Here is a 27145-nt window from a genome sequence, read left to right on the forward strand (position 1 = left end):
TCCGGGAATCAACAAACAGGCAGAGATCATACACAGGATCAGCAATCAGAAATAACAGGTAGAACGCTTGGAAAGGCAGATAGACAGGCAATCCTTTGCAGTGAGCACATGGAGGGCCTTGAGTTATAAAGTGATGGCTCGTTCTGCTGGCTGGGCATTTCAGTATGATACTTGATGAAAAAATTATTTGCAATTTTTTGCATAGCGAAATGTGATTCAACACTTTGCAAGCAAAGCTAGATCATGGCTGGTCACTTTTTTTTGCAAAGACTGAGATGCTCCTTTTATACTCAAACATGATACCTTGACCTACTACCAGTTCACATGTGAAAAAGAGAAAAAAAATCTAATTTCAATAATAATTCACAATTTATGTATACTTTATGTATAATTTCCTCGACAGAATTGAAGATAAATCATTTAATCTCGTTACTGGAGCTACCTGTTTCACGTGATCGCGAAGCAGCAAGCAATCTGTGACACTGCCTTCCGTCAAGTGAACTGAATAGATTAATGTTAGGAATAGTAAATGAGGGTATAGGGAGCGATTTCGGATACAGCCCTGGAAAACACACAGTGTTGGGGGGCCTCCAGGAACGTGGTTGGGAACCACTGCATTACAGTATGAAGGATTGTTTATGAATGTGTTTGGTCAGCCTTAACCACCTAATTACACAAAAAAACCCTCAGATTTCACTTCCTATGTTCAAAGATGAAAATTGCAGAATTGCAGAATGCTAAACACTAGCTAATAATCCCTCATACATGCAGAGAAATTAAAACTATTAAAACGACATTATCTGTAATTGCACAAAGAAAAGTAGAATAAGTAACATTACCATAAATTGGATCATGTACAGCACAGTTACACTGTTTATAAAATCAGTGAATTACTGCTTTGGACATGTTTTGTCCTCTATGCAGTGAACTGTCAGCGCTGTAGAAAACAGTTTCAACTTTGACCTTTGCGACTGAACTTTCAAAGCATAGACAATTATTAATGAACAATCTGTAAGACATACGCAATCACATGCGTGTTACAATTAAAGGTTTACAACCTAAAATGCTGTTCACACACAAAGTAAACACTCAAGATGAATTGATTATTGATATATTTCCTTTATACAGAATATTCTGTTATGCAGAATGACGCCGACAAATTAAGACTATTCAAAAGTGTACCGAAAATGATCCCATTGAAACTGGCATTGTAGATGTTATGGACCCTATTCATAATGTATATTTTATATGACTATGTTTGGTGCTAGTTAACATTTTTGACATTTCAAATTTGACTGATGACTAACAACAAGCTGATGTGTGAGCAACAAAGCATAGCATTAAAAACACCACACTTACTATGTCAGAAGAAACCGCTCCTTGTCTTGGATGATTGGAGTTGAAAAGAGGAACGGTAACTCACTGACTAATCTTCAGAGCAGTCTTTCTGCTGAAAATACAGAAAAAGATCAGAACAGCATACTCTTTAAGACTTCATTAAATAAAATGCTTGAGTACTAAATGCTACCAAGCAAATCTGTAACAATATAATAAAAAGTGTAAATAAAAAAAATCTAAATAGTACAAAGATTTTAGTCTGGATTCAAGACCTTGTGTTAATTTTGAGTCCGTAAATTCCCTTTTTTATTTTTCACACAATGCATTTCTCAGTGTTGAGTAATGGGTGTTGCACAAATGTCAGCTTCCTTTTGTACAAAGGAATAAAGACATGATTACTACATGCAACACGAGGTCAACAGTGTGATGAACACACTTTATCAGGAGTAACAGATGAAGGTGAGAAGGTAGACATTTTTGTATGCAGGTACATCTCAAACAATTAGAATATTGTTAAAAACTTGTTTGCAATTATTTCAAAAAGTGAAACTTTCATATATTTGAGATAAAATACAAGTAAAGTTGATGATCAGAGCTTACAGCTTTTTAAAATGTTTTTGTAGCAGATGAAAGCATTGTCCTTTAACTTGATCAAATACAACACCAGCAGATGTCACGGCACTTCAGAAACCCTTACACTGGACTTCAGACTGCTTGGGTTCTGTGTCTCTCTACTCTTCAAAGTCACTTAAATCACCATTCTTCCCTATTCTGATGCTTGGTATGAACTGCATCATCTTGACCATGTCTACATGCCTAAATGCATTGAGTTGCTGCCATGAGATTGGCTGATCAGAAATTTTTGTTAAACAGTTGGACAGGTGTACCTAATAAAGTGGCTGGTGAGTGTAAACTCGTGCTACCCTATATTTATTGTGTTTACATAGTTTTATTAATTCTGAGAGAAACAATGGTATCAGTCTGATAACAGTAAGAACATGCTGACAAAGATAACTTGTGCTAATAGTATCTTAGCACTTTGTGTTAAACCACTCTCCCTCAAGGAAACTTTTTGCTTTGCTTTGAGATAAACTATATTCTCGACTCAGTCGGAGTACAGCTACGCTTGTGGAGATGGACAGCTGTCTTTCTTCGGTCCTCTGTGTGTGGATTTGATGCCATTTCCCATTGTGGTGGTAATTTTATGATAAATCAGTTTCACTAATTCATTCGATCAGAAGTAATTACATTTTGTCAGATAATTTAGTAAGATTATTTTTGACAAGGTCATTCCAAACTTCTCAAGGCAGGAAGATGACGACATTCTGTGATCAAATGCTATCAACTTGGTGTCACTGCGGAGAGTGTTAACAAGTGCATTTAGTTATAACTGCTTCTTGGATTCCCAGTATTTGCGGTCAGCAAATCACCACATAGTAAAATTCAAATAGTGTTTTTACTGTTCAAATAATAATTACAGGTCAAATATTCAAAAGTTTGACTATTTCTGCACGCCCCTAATGAAAAGTTACCGATAACAGACCCTTTGCAAATGTGGAATTTATGCTCTGCATTGTAATAACCTGCATTGTCTGTATTACATAATCATGGTATTTAATAAACACTTTAGCTTTGGTAACTCCTGTTCCATAAAATATGACAGTGGACATTTTTATATACAAATTGCTATTAATTGTTCACTACTTTTATTATTATCAAACAGAAGGCAAATGCAGTTGTTTTCAGGGTTGGTTTGTTTATTTAGTTAGAAAATACAGAGAGAAAGGTAGCATTACAAATTAAAAGTTCATTATTACTTTCACTAGGGAGTAAGTTGCTACAGTCTTGTCTTGAAGTACCAGACCAGAAAGGCGGTTTTAAAGTACAGGTCACCCAGAAATTGTTGTTTTATCATCATTCAGTCACAATGTCTGTGTCTTTTCTTCTTTGTTGAACACAAAAGAAGGTATTCCAAACAATGTTTCGACTATTATTGAACGTACAATGAATATCAAACGGGTTAAAACAACATTGGAAATTGACTTTCAGTGTATATAGGCAAAAGCTATTTTCCTGATGAGAAAAAAAAAGCTAACCTGGAATAATATTAGGGCAAAATAAAAATAAATGAATTCAGGCAATGTTTTAAAATAAAAACATGTGATACATACATGTGTAGGGTTGGAAATGATCACCCAAATGTGGGTAAGAATCAGCTGTGGCGGGTAACTGTCAAATGAGTAGGTAATTCGGCAGGTTACTTTGCAAAATATATATACAGTACAGACCAAATGTTTGGACACACCTTCTCATTCAAAGAGTTTTCTTTATTTTCATGACTGTGAAAATTGTAGATTCACACTGAAGGCATCAAAACTATGAATTAACACATGTGGAATTGTATACATAACAAAAAAGAGTGAAACAACTGAAAATATATCTCATATTCTAGGTTCTTCAAAGTAGCCACCTTTTGCTTTGATTACTGCTTTGCACACTCTTGGCATTCTCTTGATGAGCTTCAAGAGGTAGTCACCTGAAATGGTCTTCCAACAGTCTTGAAAGAGTTCCCAGAGATGCTTAGCACTTGTTGGCCCTTTTGCCTTCACTCTGCGGTCCAGCTTACCCCAAACCATCTCGACTGGGTTCAGGTCCGGTTACTGTGGAGGCCAGGTCATCTGGCGCAGCACCCCATCACTCTCCTTCTTGGTCAAATAGCCCTTACACAACCTGGAGGTGTGTTTGGGGTCATTGTCCTGTTGAAAATTAAATTATGGTCCAACTAAACGAAAACTGGATGGAATAGCATGCCGCTGCAAGATGCTGTGGTAGCCATGCTGGTTCAGTATGCCTTCACTTTTGAATAAATGCCCAACAGTGTCACCAGCAAAGCACCCCCACACCATCACACCTCCTCCTCCATGCTTCACGGTGGAAACCAGGCATATAGAGTCCATCCGTTCACCTTTTCTGCGTCGCACAAAGACACAGTGGTTGGAACCAAAGATCTCAAATTTGGACTTAGACCAAAGCACAGATTTCCACTGGTCTAATGTCCATTCCTTTTGTTCTTTAGCCCAAACAAGTCTCTTCTGCTTGTTGCATGTCCTTAGGAGTGGTTTCCTAGCAGATATTCTACCATGAAGGCCTGATTCACAGTTTTTCTAGAGATGTGTCTGCTGCTAGAACTCTTTGTGGCATTGACCTGGTCTCTAATCTGAGCTGCTGTTAACCTGTGATTTCTGAGGCTGGTGACTCGGATGAATTTATCCTCCGCAGCAGAGGTGACTCTTGGTCTTCCTTTCCTGGGGCGGTCCACATGTGAGCCAGTTTCTTTGTAGCGCTTTATGGTTTTTGTGACTGCACTTGAGGACACTTTCAAAGTTTGCCCAATTTTTCGGACTGACTGACCTTCATTTCTCAAAGTAATGATGGCCACTCGTTTTTCTTCACTTAGCTGCTTTTTTCTTGCGATAATACAAATTCAAACAGTCTATTCAGTGAGACTATCAGCTGTGTATCCACCTGACTTCTGCAGAACACAACTGATGGTCCCAATCCCATTTATAAGGCAAGAAATCCCACTTATTAAACCTGACAGGACACACCTGTGAAGTGAAGACCATTTCAGGTGACTACCTCTTGAAGCTCATCAAGAGAATGTGCAAAGCAGTAATCGAAGCAAAAGGTGGCTACTTTAAAGAACCATATATTTTCAGTTGTTTCACTCTTTTTTGTTATGTATACAATTCCACATGTGTTAATTCATAGTTTTGATGCCTTCAGTGTGAATCTACAATTTTCACAGTCATGAAAATAAAGAAAACTCTTTGAATGAGAAGGTGTGTCCAAACTTTTGGTCTGTACTGTATATATTGCAAAAATATAAAAAAAAACACACATACAGAGCACACAGACAACAACTTGATGAAATCTGCTTAGACTAAGTGCGTGTGCACATTTGAGTGCTTTCCTTCACTGAATGATTCAGTCTGTTATTATGCATTAGGAATGATCATATAACTCAAGATAAGGGGGCAGAAAATGTAGATATTTCAATAATGATATTATTTTCTCTTTGCCATCAGCATTCAGCAATACAGATTTATATCATTTAAACAAATATCTGAATGTCTAATGAACATTTAAAAGGAAAAGGGCACTGTTTTTCCATATTCCACTATGTTCTTCCTCAACTTCGTCGAGTTGATACGTACCTCTCCCGTCTCTCTCACTCTAGCACACAGCACCACCATTCTAGAATTTAGCTTAGCTACATTCATTCATTACGATCCAAACAGTGATGAATTTAGAAACCACAGAGCTCATGTATGGAGGTAGAGCACTTTGTCAATCTACTGCAGTGTTTCCACTCTCAGTGCTCTTCTGCCATACATTATAGTTCTCTCTTTTCATCCGCTTACAAAATCACCACATTTTATTTTGTGTCCTCATACTTACTTGTGTAACTAGTCAACCGTCTTTAAAATAGGAGAAACGTGTTTGGTGTATCCCTGTTTGGATCCTAAGAAATGATAGGAGCTAAGCTAAACGATAACATAGTATAACATAGTGCCGAAAGTGCAGAGACAAGAGAGGTACGTATCAACTCGTTGACGTTGAGGGAAGAACTTAGTGGAATATGGAAAAACAGTGCCGTTTTTCTTCACAAACCTTGCAAACTGAGTATGATCCAGCTGTGAGGTTTTGTGAAGTGTGCATTTGTATCCTGGATAGTCCCGTGTTCTCTGTGAGAATTGAATGCAGATAGTAGGAGAGTTCAGGGGCAAATGACAATTTTTATACTCATGACTTCAAAATATGCTGCCCTTTATGCATTTGCTCACTGTTATTTTTCACTGTGTTCTGTATGTAAAATGAGTGTTACCTTGGCTTTATTTAAAATAAAATAGTATTCCCAATGTACATAATGTTCCCTGCTGGTTACAGTGTTAACTTCCTTTTTCAATTATATTTTTATTAAATATTTATAAAAGAATAAATAAAGTAATCTAAAGTAGAACAGATATTGGTCTACCATTAATTATTATATATATATATATATATATATATATATATATATATATATATATATATATATATATATATATAATCCGATGTCAATTTTGTTTGGCTTTTTTGTTCATATTTTTATTATTTTAATGTATTATTATTTATTATTATTATTATTATTATTATTTATTATTATTCTTACTAATTGTTATGGATTACAAGATGTTACAGTCCATAAACATAATAATTATTTTAAGAAAGTGTCTTTAAAGAAAAAGCTGAAAATCATGATTTCTTCTTGTCTGAATTAGGCAGTGTGCTTTTTATATCATGCATCATTGCGCAAAAAAAATATTATAGTACTTTTCTTTTGGCAAAATGTTATTCTTTTTATTTTTAAAAGCCCTAAATAAATAGTTACCTAATTCTACAACTTTAAATTGTTAAAAAAAAATAAAATGTTTAAGAAAAATGTCTCTCCACAAATCTTGCATCATCCGTTATAGTTATCTTTTTTTGCCTTTTCAAATTAGTAGAATTATCTCTCAGAATTGTGTAAATAACAGGAAATGATGTCACATTCACTCACTGATGATATCTGAAGCACTAAAAAAAGTATCTGTGCTCTCTCTAAAAAAAAAAAAAAAAAAAAAAAAATTATTATTTTAATACACCTAGAGTATATTGTCAAACATGTTACCACAATATCAGAAGAAAAACAGAATTTATTATTGATCTCACATTGGGTTATTTAAAGGTCATTTTAATGTTTTCATTAGTGTCATGTGTTTATGCCCGCAATTGGAGTTTTTGGAAAAAAATAAATAACTTTAGACACCAAATGCACCAAATTATAGAATCACCAATATATAGAAAGATTGGTCTTCACAGGAAGAGCAAGTATGAACTTGTCAGGCAGAAAGCCCTGTGCACATTCCTCTCTCTGGGCTACATGAATTCAACTAGAGAATATAAGGAAAATACAAAAAGCAAGAGTATCATTGTCTGTCTTTGAAGATCTGGAAATGTCAGTCATCTGGAGGTGATGGTTCTGAGCATAATAAATACAATTAAAAAAAATTTAAATAGTCAGTAGAAGGAACTAAATTCTTGTTTTCGGGCAGACATGCCATGACATGGTAAGCCTCTCTCTAGCTCCTGCTCTAAACCCCTAGTCATGTATTTCCTACTTCTCTCTTCAGCAGATGTCTGTGCACCAACTGAACTTTCCGGGCTCTTCAAGCTCTTAAAATACTACAACAACTCTATTATTAAAGTCTTGTTTAGGGCTCAAGGGTGTTGTGCAAACGACATGTGCTCAGGGAAATACATGCTCCTATATCTTTATTGTATTTCTGCCACGGGCTGTTCACGGTGTGGCCTTACATAGTGTTTAATTTCCTAAGTAACAGACGGTTCTATTGTCACGTTGGACTATCAAAACCCGCTACAAATCATTTTTAACCGCTTCCTCAACAAAAAGTCACAAAGACAATAGTAAATAAAAGACGTCGCTTGAATTTTCTTAAGCATAAACGTAAAGCCTACATCTAAAACAATATATCAGATAGTCTGACTGCTACTGTTGTTAGCCTAAGTGACTGCAACCGCTCAATTACCTCTGCTCTTCATCTCTTCCACACAGATTTAGATTCACCACAACTTCTGATCCGTTACTATCGTCTTACCTGACAGATAACAGATGAGTGTACGTCCTCCAGAAGCGCGCCATTGACCTCAAGAGACCCTTTCTCTTCTGTGCCGTGTGTTCCAGCACTTCACGCGTTTCGCTTTTCTTTCATTCACGCGTTCAGCAGGAGAACCGGGATCTTTCGTTACTAACTTGAAAACTTAGAAAACTAACTTGTTTAAACCTTTAAAAAGTGTGTTGATGTATTGGCACGCGTAGCAAGAAGCTAGCACGTTTAAATAGTGTTTATGAAAGAGAACTAGTGATAAGAGAAGGAAGCCCGGGCTCATTTCTCCTCCCTTCCTGCTGCGCTTCCTTCATGACGTCGAGGTGGAAACTGGGAGAGTTCCCTGCTCGTCTACAAACACTGGCTGAACGGCCCGCTTAACTTTAGGGATTAGCAAGGAGGAATGAATGACATTACACATTTTTTGTGAGCTTTCTTCATTTTTAAAAGATAGTTCACTCCAAATAAAAGAAAAAATGTATGCGCCCTCACGCCACCTAATGCGTAGATGAGTCGGTTTCTACGGATTTGAAAAAATAATTAATTTAAATAAAAGCATTACATCACTTTGCTTGCAGATCGATCTTCTGGAGTAGCCTAAAAAGACCCAGTTCATCCAACCAGATACGCAAGATTTATATTTTTTATATTTCATGTTCAGTCAGAGATATCCATCTTGACATTCGTGGTCGGCTGCGTAAACATCTTAAGTTTCAATCGGGTCCGACCTCTGCTTATATTCGGAGTTCTCAACAGAGACTTCATTTCCAAAACGCCTATGAATATCACTGGATAGGCACTGCTTCAGAAGACCCAGAAAAAAAAATGCAAAAACCCAGACAGTGTTCTCTTAAAGTCGAGCATGTGTGTAATCCCTGTTGTGATTAAATAAGATTTGTGGAAATGTTCTTCATGTTTGTTACAATGGTTATAATAATTTAATAAAAATGCTACAAAAAAGCCTTCTGAATTCATTTTTTATTAGGTTTGGAAGAAAGGTGAAAAAAAAAAACATTGTACTACAACAATTGTATCTTTGAATTGTAATCAGACATGCAAATCGCGAGACCACATTCATAAATGTAAGTGAAATGCTATTTAAACACTGCTGTAAGTGTTAATTTATTCCTTTATTAATGTAGCATAAAAGTTGAAATAACAACAGAAAAAAATCAGGACACAAATTAGTAGATGACTATGTAAATGGTGTAAATAACTGCAATGGAATGACACTAATACTGCACAATAATTCTGACTGTCGCTACAAAAGAAATAAAAAGAAAATGAAATAAAAGATTCCTGTCTGAGGATCTTAAGGCATGATTTTAAGAGATGCTGAGAAGTCAAATGATTCATTATTTAGTAATTAATCATTTTAAACTCAAACATTATTTATTCATTGTGCAATATTCACGTTGTGCATTTCAAGTTTGTCACACAGAGAATTGAGAATTTATTTAAATATAGTCTCTTAATTTCAGCTTTTAGAATCTGAAGCATCATAAACCATCAGTTTATTGTAACCTTAAATCCTGTAGAAAAACCAATTAAGCAAAAATGAATACAATTTATACAATTACAAAAAGTAATCTAAGTGATTTAACTTGAAATGATCATTAAGTGCACAAAGTAAGCAATCATGACTTACTGCTCTAAATAATTAGAATTAGGCATAGAACCATATCCTTTAAAAATTAATATAATTTCTTTACTGACAAATTCATTTTCTACAGTAGATGACCAGAAAACCCAGTGGTGGTGGACAGGAGAGCTAACAGTATTATTTTTCTTGGACAGACTCTTCCCTTTCTCCAATAAAGGCACTTCTTACAGTTTGGACTGTAGTGGCTTTAGGTACTTGTGGTGGGACTCATGTACCTTAAAAAATAAGTTAAATAATGGATTAGTACGGAGGTATTATGAAATCTTGAAATTCTGGAAACATGCATCACTAAAAATGAATCCAATACACACATTGAATGCCCTGAATACACACCTCAGTATGGTTCAGAGGCGACCTCTTGGCCCACTCAAACATGTGCTCATAGACGTTGCCATCGTATCTTCCCAGAGCAGAATTAAGCATCTCATCACGGTAGTCAAAGGCATCAACCAAAGCCACTGCGTTGGGCCTTATCTCTGAGAGAAGATCCTTCAGCCTCTGTGAGATCTGAGCCAGCTGAGGAACAGTTAGCAGACCAGCCTGACAAAGAAAAAAAATATGATCAGCTGTTCATAGAACACATATTCTAAACTTGAAGTGTGGGTGATGGTCTAAGATCAATAGTCTCCACAAATCTGATGAAAATGATATTCTCATTCCAGACAGCATTATATTGAACAAAAATATATATGTCTAAGAGCAGTGTTCTCAAACTGATGCAGAGCTCACACCTGCTTGTGATCCTGAAGAGCTTGGAGCTGGAGCTAAACGAGCTAATGAGTTTGAGACCAATGTCTTAAGGGTTGTTTACCCGTGGTCACTTCATGCATTTTGTCTGATCAGATAGCTGTCCAATCGTGAAAAGACCAGAGGGAGGATTCACGAAAACCTCCTGAAGAAATTAAGAAATTTCTTAAGATAAATTCGAAGAAGTTCGTAAGTACATCTTTTTTTCTCTTAAGAAGAAAAAAAATCACTTTATTATCCTCTAGCAGCCACATCCCGGTGAAGCGTTTGAATGAAACTGAAATTAAAATGCAGATGGTTAACACACAGTCATCTTCATTAAAAGTAATAAGACGTTTTATTTTGATTTTGTTGACATGAAGACCATTAAATTTAAATATAGCGCTTTTATATCTGTTTTGCAACGACAGAGTAAATGGAAATGTTTTAAACAGATAGATATCTGATCAATGAAAACACCAAGTGTAATGACCACGTGTAAACAGGCCCTTAGAGTCCATTTTACCAGAACAGAAAGACTGCAAACATGGACTAGATGTCACAGTTTGGATATAATGGTTCTAGTTTGGACTGAGGGGCAGTGCACACAGAAATCGAGTCGTCATGCAAACATGCAAGCTCTCAAAGTTCAATGTCACTTCCCTGTGCTGTAAAATCACTTGGTAATGCTGACATTTTATAATCTTTCATTTACAACTGAATTTTACATTTATTACATTTTTCTTTTCCAAAAAGACTATTTCAAAAAAACTCCAAGTTAGACTGTAAGGTGAATGATGAATGAATTTGAGTTTCAATGACTGTCGATGAAAATCTATGAAGTTATCTACACGTCTCATTCTTATGAGAATGAAATGAAGGAAAACAAATCTTTTGGAGGCTTTGAGAACCAGAACCAAGCTAACCGAGCAAGCTAAACTATTACAAGTGTGAGACTCTTGTCTGGAGGTGAGAAATAATACAAAAATGTAAAAAAGTCATTAAGTATTTCCTGATCTAATCCACAACTCGAAAAAAAAAGAAAAAAAAAAGAACTGTATTCAGTTGTGTGGTAGGCACAAAAACAGCCCCCTGCATGGCAATATCCTGGCTCTGTTATTGTGGGATGAGCAAATTTTAAAAACTAAATGCGTATGGTATAACCTGTAAAAAGTCTCCAGAGTTCAGTGCAACTCCATGAAGAGCATAAAGCAGAGCCAAAGTGCTGAGCACTGAGTGGACAGCAGTATCCCCAATCTCACTGAGTTTAGCAGCAAACAGCTTTACCACCACATAATGACAGTGTGCCTGTAGAGAGACAAGGAAGAGAAACATTACTCAAACACAGCTCACTGCTCAATCTGTACAAATAATCAGAAATCAAATCGTTTTTGGGGGGTTTGTACACCAAAACAATTAAGCTATGTTTCCATTGTCAGACTAAAATCCAATAATTAGTTTACCCGATTGGAATCTGATCTAAATGATGGCTCTGCACTGTGTATCGTATGTTCAGATCACATTTGTGTGCTTTTGTTTTATGGAATATCCGCTTTAGTTTCTACAGCAACAGTGTTGTGTTGGTATGTCTATGTCAAAAAAACACTAGAACAGTACAGATTTGCAAGATTTTGACAAAACATCATGACAACAAGGTGTGTAGACCAGTAGTCTATTGTCATTTTCCGTTCAATTCACAACAAAACAAACTTGTTTCTATAAAGACATTCAGACGGTTTCCTACAAAAACTCTTTGACATTTTTAGGCTTTACGTGAATGAGAAAGTAACATAGCCAAAAATCCAAATCTGAGTGGTCAGACTGACTTATTTCGTATACTTCTTTACCAAAATATCACTAAATATGATCAGATTCCAATCTGAACAAAACTCTGATTTTGATTGACAGCCTGAACTATGTTCTAATTAACATGCATGGCATTAGAACAGGGATGTCCCATCTTGTGACAACTTGAAAAATATATATATATATTATTAAGTTGTGGTTGGAGGTCTGTGTAAATTTATGTTTTTAAACATCTTTTTCAACGTTTGATTTAATTTCTAATAAGAAATGAGTATTGTAGTAATTAAACATTTGCTTAGTTATCACCAAAGCTTTTTGTTCTATTTCGTTATAGATCATCAGACTGTTAAGTTTGATTCAAAAGTTAGTCCGGAAGCAGTCTTTGGAAGAACCTGCAAACTAGAACTACAAACTGCAAACTGATTACCTAATCTTAGCTTTGTTAAATTGGGCTTGCCTCTAAACAGTTCAGGACAGAAGCCCTCCACGGCCAGGATTGGACACTCCTGTATTAGCATTATAGCTAAAAAGTTCACTTTAAGAAACCTTACATCAGATGCTCGGACTAGATCAATGGAACTGTTGTTCCAGGCGTCTTCATTACTCTTGCTGTGCTGTAGCTCCACCTGGAGGTTCTTAGCTGCCATTTCAACTAACCTGTGAGAACATTTTTACTGTAAGTCTCTGCAAAAAAAAAATTCTACATACTAAGTGCGCTTAAGGTTTTAACAGCTGGTATCGATGGCACACTTTACAACCCATGTTAAAATAAAATCTTTTTTTTCGATTGAACTTACTTGGCAGCTCTGTATTTGTATGCCTCCACGAGGCTGGCCAGGTCATTGATATTAACAACAGTGGGCCGGGAGGACACGGAGTGGGGCTGTATCCTCGTCTGAGGTTCATTCAGGTAAGAAACAATGCCCGTCAACTGCTGACCTGCCCGTGCTTGTTTGTAGCTCTTCAGTAAAAACCTAAATCAACAGAAAACATTAAGTAATAAAAAGTAGTATAAATCAATCAGTTCATTAAGATACAGGTATATAACAAAGAGTTCTGTTGCTGAATTAACAAAAAGAAGAAAAAATCTGCAGGCCGTACATAGCATAATATTATTATATTCATAAACAGTGCATGCTAAATGAAAAGTTTTCAGAACAATATAAATACAATTACGCTAATTTTAGATGCAGTATTTAGGCTAAATATAAACTGTCAAAATGTATTCATTTAAAAGTGTAACTTGAAGCCTACCTCCCTCATTCTGCACAAATATAAATATTTCTATATTCACAATGTGTATGTGTCATCATTAAAAACTGCACACTGCTACCGGACTGTATTTTGTGCGTGATGTATTCAGCACACAAACAAAGTTTATCATAAAGTATATGAAATCAAATAGGCCTACAAGGCAAATGTTTATCCATCCCATAGTCTTGTTAGTTCATTGGCATTATATATATAAATTATATATAAATAATTATATATCTAGAAAATATATCTATAATAATTATTTTTATCTAATTTTTCAACCCTCATGTCGATCTTTTTAACCCTTTAGCATTCCTAGGTCTTCTTTAAATGTGTACCTCAGGAGGGATATTGGAATGCTAAGTGTTCAATTAATATTCTAGATGGTTTTGTTAAAAGCAGTTACATGCCAGTAAAGCTTTGATGATTCTACATGGCTATAATTATTACTAGAAGTTCAGTTTATAGGCTGAATTTCACATTTTATCTTGGCTAATTATAGACTTGAATTATAATAGACTAATACTACAGTGTTTCTTTGATGAATTAATCATTTGTGTACTAGCATATTTATACAGAACATTAGTTAGGTGAGGCAACACATTAATCTAAATACTGTAGTATATACAACAATAAATATAAAATAGTTCAAATAATAATAATAATAAAATAATAATAAAAGACACAATCAGTTTCCAGATTTCAAAGATGGATGGTAATGATATGTTTTATCTATCTCTGATAATCCCAGGTTTGTTTACGCATTAAACATCCACACAACAGACAATTTTATTTTATTTTTTAATTGTGAAATGTAATTATGGAATTAAAAACCGATCCTAAATGACTGCATGAAGTCACAGACACCCATTTTATTCATTGCAACTCAATATTGTTCAACAGTTTTTAAGGTTAATTCCATCCAAATATGTTGCTGATGTTAAAAATAGTTAAAGGGATCATTTGTGTACAGGAGCAAAAGACCCAAAGTTTCCTTTAGCAAAGAAAAAGCCTCTCATTGGCTTGTATCAGAATCCTTTGACATTTTTCTTCACAAATCCTCATTTTGTACTTCTAATTCATAACCAGTGTTTTTCTCCATCCTTTGTGTTTGTAACTTCTCACCGGAGATTACACTTCATTCCTACTTCATTTATGTGCATATGACAGTGAAAACTAAAGGTTAGTGTTATTAAATTGTATGTATATTTCTCTTACAAAAATGCATCAATTAACTACAAGAGTTCTTTATTTCACCCCCGGAGGCACTTTTTATTATTGACTTCTTTTATACCACTCTCTTCCACTATAAAGATTGTCAGAGCCAGGATCTTTTTAAATATAACTCTGATTGGATTCCTCTGAAAGAACAATGTCAAATACACATAAAGTGTCTTGAGGGTAAGTAAATCAATGTGTAATTTTGTGTGTGTGTGTGTGTGTGTGTGAACAGGTGTTTTTTTTTTACCTAGCTGTCTGCAGCATCATAACAGTATTCTCCCCCTCATAAGTGCAGGTCGGTGTAAAGGTGACATAGATGTCAGGTAAACTGCTGCAGCGGGAGTAACCGTGACCACCACACGACATGCGACAAACCTCAATTCCTGCATTGGCCACCCAGGTGGTAAAAGCTTTCAGACCTGCAGATAGAGCATGTAGCTATAGAAAGAACAGAACAAAGAAATAAAGTAGATAAATCAAGACACTGAAACTGTTCTACAACACAGGCGTACACAAGCACATGAAACTCAAGAACATGTGTAAAATAGAACATATTTCTTCATACCTCTGGCAGTCCACTGAAGTCACCCTGATTAATGTCTCCTGTGATGCGATGATATGTTTTACTCATGTATTGCCCCACAAAGTGGAAGGCATAGGCAGTGGCCAGCAGAGGAAAGAGTTTATACTGCTGGGTCTGATAGTCTAGGATCTGTGGCTCTGGCTCTCTACAAAGAAAAAAAAAAAAAAAAAGGTGGTTTAAATCATCATCATCATCATCATCAAAAAAAAAAAAAAAATACAGTCAGGTCCATATATATTTGGACATAGGACAAATATTTTTTTTTATTTTAGCTGCTGACCAAAACATTCTGCAGCTGAGAACATCTTTTCAAGTTAAAAAAAAAAAAAAAAAAACGCTTTACGTCAAGCGTCCCTTAACAGTTGACCTATGACCAAGCAAGAACTCCAAGTTTGAACACAGCCATAAGCAGGTAAAAGTTCTGTAGATGATTCCAAGTGTTCTATCTGCATTTAGAAGCTGTTGCTCTGAACCCACATAATGCAGTCAAAAGAGCTTTCCATGCATGTAAAACAGACAACTGTTAGGCTTCAAATAAAAAAAAAATCCATCAGTGAGATGAAAAAAAGGAGGGTGGTCAAAGCAATAGGTAAACTAACATTTTTTTTAAAAAGCACACACCAGTTACCTCAGAAGCATAAAAAGGCCTGGACCACAAAGTCCACAAAGGACAACAACAGTGGACAACAGGAGAGGATCCTCTCCATGGTAAAGAAAAAGCTGTTTACAACATTCAGCCAAGAGTAGAACATTCTACAGGAGGTTGACATGAAGACAAGACTTCACAAGAACAATAGAGGGTTCAGAGGATTCACCACAAGCTGCAAACAAGACCAGATCATCCATAAACATCTGTCAAAAGTCAGACCACTTTTGGAAAAGCATTCTTTGGACTTTTGATCATAAGATCACCCTGTACCAGAATGAGAAAAGACACAAAGAATGGAGAAGACTTCAGCTCATGATCCAAAAGCATTCAACTATGGAGCAGTGTGATGGTATGAGCATGCATGGCTTCCAGTGGCACAGGGTTACTGGTGTTTACTGAAGACATGACAGAAGAAAAAGCAGCCGGATGAATTCTGCCCAGATTCAGCCAAACTACAGCAAGGTTATTGGACGGTGCTTCATAGTAACAAGTGAACAACGACCCAACACATACAGCAAAAGCAACGCAGGCGTTTTAGAAGGTAAAATAAAAAGTGGAATATTCTTCAACGACCAAGACAATCACCTCATTTGAACGAATTTCACTTGCTGAAGACAAAACTAAAGGCAGAAAGAGCCACAAACAATTTTGATCAATCGATCAATTTTGTCATGATCATTTAATTTAATTTAATTTCTGATGGCATACAGAGACAAAAATTGGTCAGTGTCCAAATATATATGTATGGACCAAAAGTTTTAAAGAAAAGCCCAACAACGTATGTGTATGTGTTTGAGTGAGACCCACCCTTGCCGTAGTTCAGACTGGTGTCGGACTGCACTGTAACGAATGGCAATGGTGCAGGACTTGGAGAGAGCTCGTGCGGACTCCCCCACGATCATTGAGCGAATAAACACCATGGTGCCATATGTGAGTTTATCACTAGGAGGCTTCACGTAAGACCCGTCCGGCTCAACCTACACAAGCACAAACAGCAAAAGTTTTAATAAAAGCATACACCATATACACAAGGTACTAATCCACCTCAGAATTATGTTTGAATTTACCATTGAAAACAAGAGAAATTAGACTTGTCATTCATTTAATAAAAAGGTTTGCATTAATTTGATTTGTGATCAAAAAAATGTTCATATCTTTCTTAGAGCGGACTGTGCAGACCAGTTCGTAAGGCTGGGTACACACCACAACATAACTGGGCTGATTTTGAGCCAATTTCTCCCCTTCCGACAATCCTAGGTAATGTCCTGATTATCTTGGTGGTTCTAAAGATCATTTTATCAGATTTTCAAAAAGCCTTTCAAATTACCTGGATTTGCCAATAATGCTTTTATAATTCAAACTAATTTAAGAGGTTAAAGGGTTGCTAAATAATATACATCTAATCACTGGAATGTAATCACTGCTTGCAGTTAGGAGAGGTTAGGAAAGCTTTATTAATTCATGTCAAAGGAATACAAAACAGTTAAACAGTACATTCCCCAAAACACACACAATCAAACAATATAATAATTATGAGGCTTCAGTAAAAAGCCTACTGCAAAACTAACTGAAAACTATTTAAAATTAGAGATTTTCTTTGATTGTTAATCAACTCAAAACGTGTGAGCAGAAAATGCTGACCTTGGCATATTTCATCAACATATTCTCACGTGGAATCCTGACATTTTCCAGTTTCAAGTATCCATTATCCACCTCATCAAAACCAAATTTTGGGCCAATATCACCAACGACCACACCTGTTCAAACACAACTTATTTAAAAAGCAGTGGCTAAAAGCCAATGAAGACTACATACTGTACACATGCAACACACAAATAAGATTACTAAACAAATAATGAAACATTTGTCTAAATATACAATAAATTAAAAAAGAAAAACATAAAATAGCATATACATATCTATACACACACACACACACAGAGACACACACACATTACCAGGGCAGAATGACTAGTATAATAATAATAATAATAATAATTATTATTATTATTATTATTATTATTATTATTATTATTAAGTATATAAGTCTATTACTACAAAGAGATAAAAAAGGTTATTTTAAATTTCTGGTGGGTATATACTGTTTTAGACTTTCAGTTACTGTTTGCCGTGTGGCACTGTCACATTTATATATAGATATTTGACTAGAAAGAGTGTGTTCTTCCCGCTCATAAAGGTTTAGCAGATTTAGTAGATGTATAGGTCCTTAGAGGATTTGTTTGTTTTTAATTTGTGAACTTCAACCCACTCCAACCACCTTTTACAATCACCCCTCCACTTGCAAATCCACCTAATCGGCACGTTTAAGTTATTAAAATGTTCTTTTTCAATTGGTGCCATACAATGGTCACTTGACTTTGAAATCTAGGACTGCTACCACACATCAGATTAAAGGGGTTAGTTCAAGCAAAAATGAAAATCAGCCTGTGTTTTATTTACCCTCAAGGCATCCTAGGTGTATATGACTTTTTTCCTTTCAGACGAATACAATCAGAGTTATATTAAAAATTGTCCTGGCTATTCCATATCATTGCAGTCGGCGAGTGTTTCTGCTGAACAGTCCACAAGACGTCAAATAGAGTATGCATCCATCATAAAACAAGCATCACACAGCTCTGGAGGTAAATAAAGGCCTCTTGTGGAAAATCTATGCATTTTTGTACAATATCCATATTTGAAATATAATGAAAACTTTTCTCTCACCTCCGGTGTCTATCATAAGTGGAAACTGTTCCAGCAGGTGACATATTAACAGATTGCCAATTGCTTACTGCAATTTTTAATATAATTTTGATTGGATTCGTCTGAAAGAAGAAAGTCATATACAGCTAGGAGGCCTGAAGGTTGAGTAAAACACAGGCTAATTTTGATTTTTGTGAGAACTAACCAATACAAATGCACATTGGCCTACATACTGACAAACAATTCCCATATTTAAAAAGCAACAAGTGATTGTAAAAGTAGGTGTAAAGTGATATATAACAATCATTTCATAATCTGTTGATTATGGCCATTTCTCAGTAGGAGTTTTTGTGATCAAGCATCTTTGTGTTCTCATCATTAACATCACTGTCATCATTAAAGCTGGTTGGAGAATCCACAGAAGCCTGTGAGCTTTAAATTCTCTTCTTGCTTAAAAGATTCCCGTTGCAAATTTGTGATGCTTTGGAAATGTTTGCTGTTTTGCATAATTGCAAAAGTGAGAAAGCCTATACTTTTCATTGGCATTTTAAAAACAATGTATCATTCATTAAACATAGCATAATCATTTTTGCAAATAAATGTGGTAAAAAGCTGTAAAATAATATGAAAATATTGTCTATAATAAAAAGAAATAAATGTATAAAATTTAAATTTACTGTCTCATTCCTTAGAAACTGCTCGGGCTGTCAGTTGAGCAACAAGAACACAGTGCACATCAATTCTCACAATCTGTGTTCTGTGTTCTCATGTCCTTCCGGGATTGTTATATTAAGCCTGGTAAGACTTTACGAGAACACAAGTCTATTTTTTGCGTTCTTGGAATCGATAAACAGCCTAAATAATAACTGCAGCCCAAAAAACAAAACCTCACACATCCTCTATTCTGTATCTCCACATTTATAATCACACAACTATACCAAGATTACATACCTGGCAGTGGCATGTGTGTCTTCATACAGCGAATGGGTGTGATAAAGGCATGTAGGCCATGACACTTGCCCTGCGTGTACAGCTGAGCCAGGACTATAGCATGATTTGAGGTTTTACCCACTACAAAGACAAATACAGAGAACAAATTATAGACAGACAGATAAATAAATAGACAGATATTGATGTGATTTGGACATTTCAACACAGCTTACTCACATCCACCTGGCCACCATTTAATAGAAGAGATTGTTGGACTGTTCAAAACAAATTCTTGGGTGGAAGGGTCGTATGTAGCAGTTGTTTCAAGACCACGGATGTGTGTGCCTAAAATGATGAAATACAACTGTTACTACAGATCTAATACAAGAAAATTAAAGTGAAATTCAACATAATTTATTGCATTTCCAAAGTCAAACATTGCTCATTATTGAAATATAACTAAGCAAATAAACTTGAAGAAATACAAGCTCTTATCCTCTTGGCGGTTCAGTGTAACAGTATTCAAAATTTTTCAGTTTAGACAGGATGGTTAAGTTAACCCTTGTAAGGTGTCCGACAGCAAGAAAAACTATTTATCAACCAAAGAAAAACATGATTTTTTTTTTGTAACACTGCATAATTAATACAGACACAAGCTGATATTGAGGAGTTTCAGGCAACAATTTCAGGCAAAATTTCACTTCAAAGATTTGTGCATGCAAATGCTCTAACAGCAAATAGTGATTGCGCACACAGTTATTCACAGGTATGTTTCAGTTATTATCACTTTGTTAAAGGCCAGTTCTAACCCTAATTCTAAACCTAACTTCTAATGTTCTAACATAGTACCCTATGCTCTCTAACTCTCTCTTGATATACAGTATCTATCTACAGTTTGTTTTTTTACACTTTTAACAAAATGTAATCTAGATTTCATCACAAATTCGCAACAATGACGTAGAGAACCAATAATCTAATCTTCAGCACATATAACAAACACACCTGCAGTATCGGATCTCAAGTAGATATCAATCAACACAGTTGCACAGTTCCCACAAATGAGCTGCATGTTTTATTTTCAAAAAGAGTGCTGGCCACTGATCTTTATTTTAATTCATTTATTTTGTTTTATTTTTGCTACTGACTTTATACATCACTGCCCAATCCAACAATGTGAATTTCTGTAATCCAGTCATTTATATGACCTCAGGATCCAATGCATACCAGTGCCTCAGTATTGCAAAAGTGAGTGTCAAATTTGTTACCGTGCCCCATCTCAGTCTGCGCGTAGGTGCCAATTATCTCCAAGTTCCATGCTGGCATGAAGAAAGCGTCCAGTTGTGCAGGGGAGGATTGGTTCAACAGCGTCGGCAGGAACATACCCAAGTGCAGGTCAAGGGGTTCTGGACGCCCCCGGTGCACACAGCTTTGGTAGGGCAGGGGTAAGAGTGAGTGGAGCGTTTATAAAAGAAATAAATATTGCAGGAAGAGATAGAAAGACAAGTAGAAAGAGTAGAAAATCGGAGAAATTTATTCAGACAGCAAATAAACAAACGTGGGGATTGAATGTGCAGTGTCATGAAAAAGAAAATTTCGAGTGAAAAAAAGTCATTAAAGCAGGTCATGCAGATTAAACATCAAATTTAATAATGATTTACTACTCTGTTCATTCTAAGCGGCAATCATCGATCCAAGCATGGCCCATGGGCAAATGATGTTAAAAAAAAACCCAAACATTTACATGAAAATTGACATTAAAAACCAGGTCAAATATGCAAATGCAATGAATGTCATGTAAACTGAGCATCAAACTTATTGGTCCACCTATACAATAAACCAGTTTGAAATTTCACCTAATTACCTCTGAAAGAAACTGCTATCCGAGTTTTAAACGTTACAGCATCGTCATCATTAATATTTTACATTAAATTGATATCAGTGTGCCCGGCTGCTTGCTGTGAAATTCTTTGGAAACTGATTAAACTTTATTGATTATACTTTAAGATAGTTTTAGCCTTTATTAAACTTAATGTTACGCATAGTTAATCCTATTGAACCATTTACACCAGGAGATATCAAACCTGATTCTGAAGTGACAGTGTCCTGCAGAGTTTAGATGCAACTTGCCTCAACAGACCTGTCTGGAAACTGCAAGTATATCTTATAAGACCTTGATTACCTGCTTTAGGTGTGTTTGATTAGGGTTGGAGCTAAACTCTGTGAGGCACTAGGGCTGTATCCGAAACGGCCCCCTAAACCTTCATTCACTATTCCCTACATTAGTCTACTCATTCAGTTCACTTGACGGAGTGAGTGAATTCAGACACTGAGTGCACCGGAAGGCAGTGTCATAGATTGTTTGTTTTCATATATTTAAGGGGCAATGTTTATAGTTTGCTCAGGACCTGACTTTTTGTCCTATGAATGTCTTGCTCTCTAAAGCCGGGCTCACACTGTGCGATTTTTTAAAAGTCCTTTAGGATTGTACTTGTCAAGACTGTATGAACATTATGATGATGTCACACTGCAGGATCTCAGTTGTTATTAATGTCAGACTGTACTACAATGAAGATGTGTAACAAAAAAAAAATCTTGTTCAGAGTTTCCCATCAACCCACACATTATTACGCTGCATGCGGCTGAATGTTGGTTATCATGAAAAGTTTATGAATGGCAGCAAAAACCAGAGTATTTAAGAATTATGAGCAGCACCATGCCCATGAACAGAGCAGCACAACAGGTGTTTATCATAGCAAAGGCAACATATCAGATGAATTTTGTGAGCAGAGGATGAAAGCACAGGAGTTTGTGGCATACAGAAGAAATCTCTAGCATTAATTATGATCATGGCTTTTCTTGAAATACGAAGAAAGTTTGATGTTCATCATAGGAGACGTCACACTGCAGGACTATGCGCAAATACTTCTGACACTGCTAGAATATTGTCAGTTAAAAATTTATCGCAATGGTCATTAATCGGCTGCTGGTGAACATGTCAAACTAACTAAGACTACAGATTTTAGCCTAGAATTATAAGAATCTTTTCTGTCTCAAACTGCCAAATTCATTGTCATTCTAGTTGGATGGCATTTCTTTCTTCTGTAAACAGTGAGGAGTGAGTGTGTCGTCTGCATCAGAATGTTCTGATTGGCCAGGAGTACACGTCACCACGTTTTGAAGTGGTACGTTTGTATATCGGTAATTTTCCTTCTGCATTCACACACAGCAGAATTTTCTTACTGGTAGTGTTACAATTTCTCACACTGGTAAATTTCCAGAACGAATTTAACAGTATTTTAAAAAAGGGCATGTTCACACACGATCTGTATCAGGCAATTTACCACTGATTTTCTAGAAAAGTACGTATGTGTGAAAGGGCTTATAGTCGTGATTGAAAACTTTCAAAGGGCTTTTATGGGCTTTCTTGAGCAGGGGGACTATGCAGGTTCTTCAGTCCTTCAGACTGTAGTGTGTTACCAATTGTTTTCTTGGTGACTATGTTTCCAGCTGCCATGAGATTATTGACAAGATCTTCTTGTGTAGATCTGGGCTAATTCCTCACCGTTCTCATGATCACATGAAACTCATGCATGGATTATGCATGGAGCCCCAGACAGAGGGAGACAAATAATAGCGCCAACTTTTTTCACTTTTTCACCAAGCTTCTTGTCAATGGTCTTGTGGCCGATACAGTCTTCTCCCTGACATCCTTGGACAGCTGTTTTGACTTGGCCATGGTGGAGAGTTTGGAATCGGATTGATTGCTTCTGTAGACAGATGCTTTTTTTTTTACTGGTAACAAACTGAGATTAGGAGCACTCCCTTTAAGAGAAAGTCTTGCTGATTGATAGGGGATCAAATATTTACTTGACTTGTTAAAATGAAAATTAATATGTAACTTTTTTGAAATGCGTTTTTCTGGATTTTGTTGTTGTTGTTATTCTGTCTCTCACTTTTAAACCAAAACATAGCAGTGACATTGTAAACTGTTTCTTTGTTAGTGGGCAAACATACAAAATCAGCAGGAGATTTCCTCACTGAACGATCATTGCAGGCTGATTTAAAGTGTGCCCCTAAATTTTCCACTTGTTCCACATCTGTAAAAATAGATAGTCTGGGGCCCTAAATATATAAAATATTACAGAAAACACAATTAGTTGGTGATATTAGCCTTGCAACTGCAGTCACAGCGTCCCAAGCTTTTTTTTACGATTTATTTTCGATATTTTAAGCCTTTATTGTGACAGAACAGATCAGAATTGGCAGGAAGCGTAGTGGAAGGATGAGAGGGGGGCGGGACCAGGAACGATCCTCGAGTCGGGATTCAAACAGGGGACATCCAAAGCCCAACGGCACTATATGTCGTCCTGTGCCGTTGTGTTCCTGTGCTGTTGTCGCTTCCCTCTCTCTTCATCCAATACTTTTCTGTCTACTCTGCATTGTCCTTTCCAAATAAAGGCATGACATTTAATTTAATATGATAATTACATTGAAAAATAACTTGTTACAATTATTAAAGCATTTAACACACTTAACCCGCCCCAGACCTATCTGACATTTCATACAGATTGATGGCAAATAATGGTGCAGGGAAACAATGAGTGATGAGTGAGTGATGAGTGAGTGATGAAGTCTAGCAAATGCAGTTGTAATGGGCCTCATTTACTAAACGAACGTACAACAAAAAAAATTGGCCGCACTCTCACACAACACAAACAACATTATTCAACACTTCAGCTATTAATCATAAAGCTAAAACGCAGTCAATCAAACACTGTTTATTTTAAAAGCTCCACTCGCTCTAAATTTAGTGTCCAGTGAGTGTCCAAACAAACTCATGTTTATGGATATTAGAACATGAGTGAAGTAAAGCCATATAATATTAAGCAAACACCTATGGCCTAATTTGTGTTTTATTTTGTGGTTTAATGTAGAATTTTATAACTACTTGTTTTTCATTCTTGTCCTGTTTTGAATAGGCCTACCATTACATTTAAAACATAGCCTATGTTGTAGAGTGAGGGAAAGAGGCTATAATGTGTATATTTACTAATATTTTAATATAGATTACATATAAATTACATAATTGAATGTAACATAATCGTTTGCAATTACAAAGGTTAACTGATGTTTTTGGGTAAGATAGATTTCTCTTTAAGGAGATCTCTTCCTCTTTTTGGCCATTTTTTTTTCCCTGTCATAACTCGAGGCTTCTAAACATGGGTGTTTTTAGGGGCGTAATATTCAAACAGCATTTGTTTTCATCTCATGTGCAATGAGATTGCCGGCATATGAATGTTTCATGAACTTTGTCGTAAGTTGATTCGTTTCTACGTTAGAATGATAAATGAGGCCTGATGTCCCTAAAATGCCCCTGTTTGATTTTTCGTATCATTTTTATCATATGAAAGCAACAGGCTAAGGGCAATATCACACAAGTGCAAATGTGATACTGATCTTAAACGACAGCTCAGTAAGTGTGAAGTTAATATTGTGTTATTTTAGACTCGACTAAAGATTTTTAACCCTAATCTTGTGCTGTTCAGGACCATTCTTCTGAAGCGTAAGTAGAAAACAGTATCAACTATAACTGGCCAGTACTGAAAGATATAACACAACGACATACACTAAAAGCAACCGAGATAAACATAAGCCACAGTTAACTTGCAATCGTAATGTCTATTAATCATACCAACAGTAAACTACTAGAATACGAGCTGTCAACACCTGCAAGGGTTATACTTAACTATATCCACTGTTACCGCTGAACCCAAGGTTTACAACACTTTCAATTTGGCCTAAACAAAAAATAAAACACATTTTCCATAATTGTCTGAGAGAGAGGAACTGACCGTGCCCCAGCTCTGTCTGAGCATAGGTGCCTAACATATGGAATGACTCGGCTAATGGGATCCATTTTTTGCGCTGTTCAGCTGTGCACTGGCTGTTTAAGGTGGGTATGAACATGACAAAATGGAGACCTAAGGGTTCTTGATACACACCCCTCACAATACTGCAGAATAAGAACAAAGAAAAAGTAGAGAAATTTACACTGATTATCAGAAGTGCTTTTTTCAAGGCAAAAGTATTTGCACATTTACATATACATGCTTTTAATTAATACATTTTTATTGAATTTTAACTGCTTCAACTAACTTTGCTTGAGAATAGGAGTACAGTTGGTAAACCCTAATTCCCTTTAACACACTTTTTTTAACTCAGACCTTTGATCAGGCAACTTGGCAACTTGCCTTTGACTGCACATTGTAATCAGCTATCATGCCACGCATAAGACTTTTTTACAAGATCATACTATTGGTTAGGTGGACAAGGATCTAGAAGATCTACAATCCTTTCTGCAAAAAGCATCCTCAACAAAAAAATAAAAAAAATAATAATAATAATAATAATAATAATAATAATAATACAATAATTAAAAAAAAGAACACTACATTTTACTCCAAATCCAGAAAAATGCACTGTTTGGATGATAAAACCAGTAAAAATAAAAGGATGATTCTTTCAGCATTGTAGGCACAATAAAGGAACAGCTGGAATGAAACAATCATAAAACCCATATATGACGTGTCATCTAATTACAAAGGTGCTGAGATAACACCAGAATAATACACATACCTCTTGTAAGCGTAGATCTCCTCTGGATCAGAGATACCATATTCCCTAATCTTCAGAATCATCTGAGCACTCTTCTGCACTGCTGCATCGTATCTCTCACTGCGGGAGAGGAAGTTCAGGTCTTCATGCTGAAAGTCGGGATCACCAATAACTAAAGACTCTGGCAGAAAATAACAGAAATATAATATCAAATAATGAAACACAACAAGTAAAAAGTGCCAACTTTTTTCTTTAACATCTTAAACTAGATGGTATAAAAAGGTTTCTGGGTTAAGAATTAAAATACAGAAATAGAGAAAGACTTTTCTTTTCAGGTTAGGTACAGTGTATGGCTTTAGAGTAGATAAACAAGGAAAGAGGCTCAAACACCTGTTTATGAAAAATGGGAGGAAAGGGAAAAAATGTTTTAATATAATAACAATAATGATAGTGATTTATTATTATTATTATGAAACAAGGTCTCACTGTAAATACTTATAAAGTGACTTTTTCTAAATAAATCGTACACTTTTCATTTACAATTTTCATTATCAAACTATAACAAGTAACAAACCGAACAATATAAATGAATGCATTGTTCAATTAGTATTTTAGATAAACAATAATTGTAGTTTCTGAGAAATGTTTCTGAATTCAATAATTATTATTAATCGTTTGATAATTTACCTATTTCTCTCCTCCTGCGTGTCTTTTCTGCACCCCCATCTAGTGTATTCGTAAGGATTTCTGGATTAAAAGACGCATTTTCGCGCTCTCGTCTAATATCAGGATTCATGACTATTCCGTTGGACTTTCTTCTGGACGACGTCCCTTCTGCTTGGTGAGCTTTTATTGATTTTGTTGTATAACGTTTCAACTCTGGCCTACTGGGGGTTTGTTACTTCCTTGAGGGTGACGTCAGTTGTAACTTGACCAATAGAATCGCT

General features: G+C 35.8%; 2 protein-coding genes across 6 annotated transcripts in view; both read right to left on the minus strand.

Moving 5' to 3' along the window:
- LOC122347059 (inactive rhomboid protein 2-like) overlaps positions 1 to 8362 on the minus strand; it is a 45926-nt gene extending 37564 nt beyond the window's left edge. The window contains exons 1-2 of one of the 3 annotated variants that reach the window (XM_043242055.1): positions 8040 to 8362; positions 1360 to 1447 (exon numbers count right to left, since the gene is read on the minus strand). The gene's annotated coding sequence lies outside the window, so the exon portion shown is untranslated. Of the gene's footprint in view, positions 1 to 1359; positions 1451 to 1610; positions 1630 to 8039 lie in introns of those variants that run through there. The other 2 variants (XM_043242054.1, XM_043242056.1) reach the window with 2 other exon arrangements.
- Positions 8363 to 9011: 649 nt separating this feature from the next.
- On the minus strand, positions 9012 to 27102 carry acox1 (acyl-CoA oxidase 1, palmitoyl). Of its 3 annotated transcripts, none has more exons than XM_043241777.1 (14): positions 26886 to 27102; positions 26220 to 26379; positions 20849 to 21009; positions 19821 to 19928; positions 19605 to 19724; positions 17592 to 17707; positions 16758 to 16927; positions 15284 to 15446; positions 14966 to 15156; positions 13041 to 13217; positions 12795 to 12900; positions 11602 to 11745; positions 10045 to 10251; positions 9012 to 9926 (listed from the first exon to the last, which is right to left on the minus strand). In XM_043241777.1, exons 1-14 carry the CDS (start codon positions 26992 to 26994, stop codon positions 9876 to 9878), a joined length of 1983 nt encoding a protein of 660 aa, XP_043097712.1. In that variant the 5' UTR covers positions 26995 to 27102; the 3' UTR covers positions 9012 to 9875. The 3 variants fall into 3 exon arrangements, with proteins under 3 accessions (XP_043097712.1, XP_043097711.1, XP_043097713.1); XM_043241776.1 differs by lacking the exon at positions 20849 to 21009 and adding an exon at positions 25436 to 25596; XM_043241778.1 differs by lacking the exon at positions 26886 to 27102 and adding an exon at positions 25436 to 25596 and having other exon boundaries at positions 26220 to 26353.
- Between the last annotated feature and the right edge of the window lie 43 nt (positions 27103 to 27145).

The sequence above is a fragment of the Puntigrus tetrazona genome, chromosome 6 (genome assembly GCF_018831695.1).
Source record: "Puntigrus tetrazona isolate hp1 chromosome 6, ASM1883169v1, whole genome shotgun sequence".
Classification (NCBI taxonomy): domain Eukaryota; kingdom Metazoa; phylum Chordata; class Actinopteri; order Cypriniformes; family Cyprinidae; genus Puntigrus; species Puntigrus tetrazona.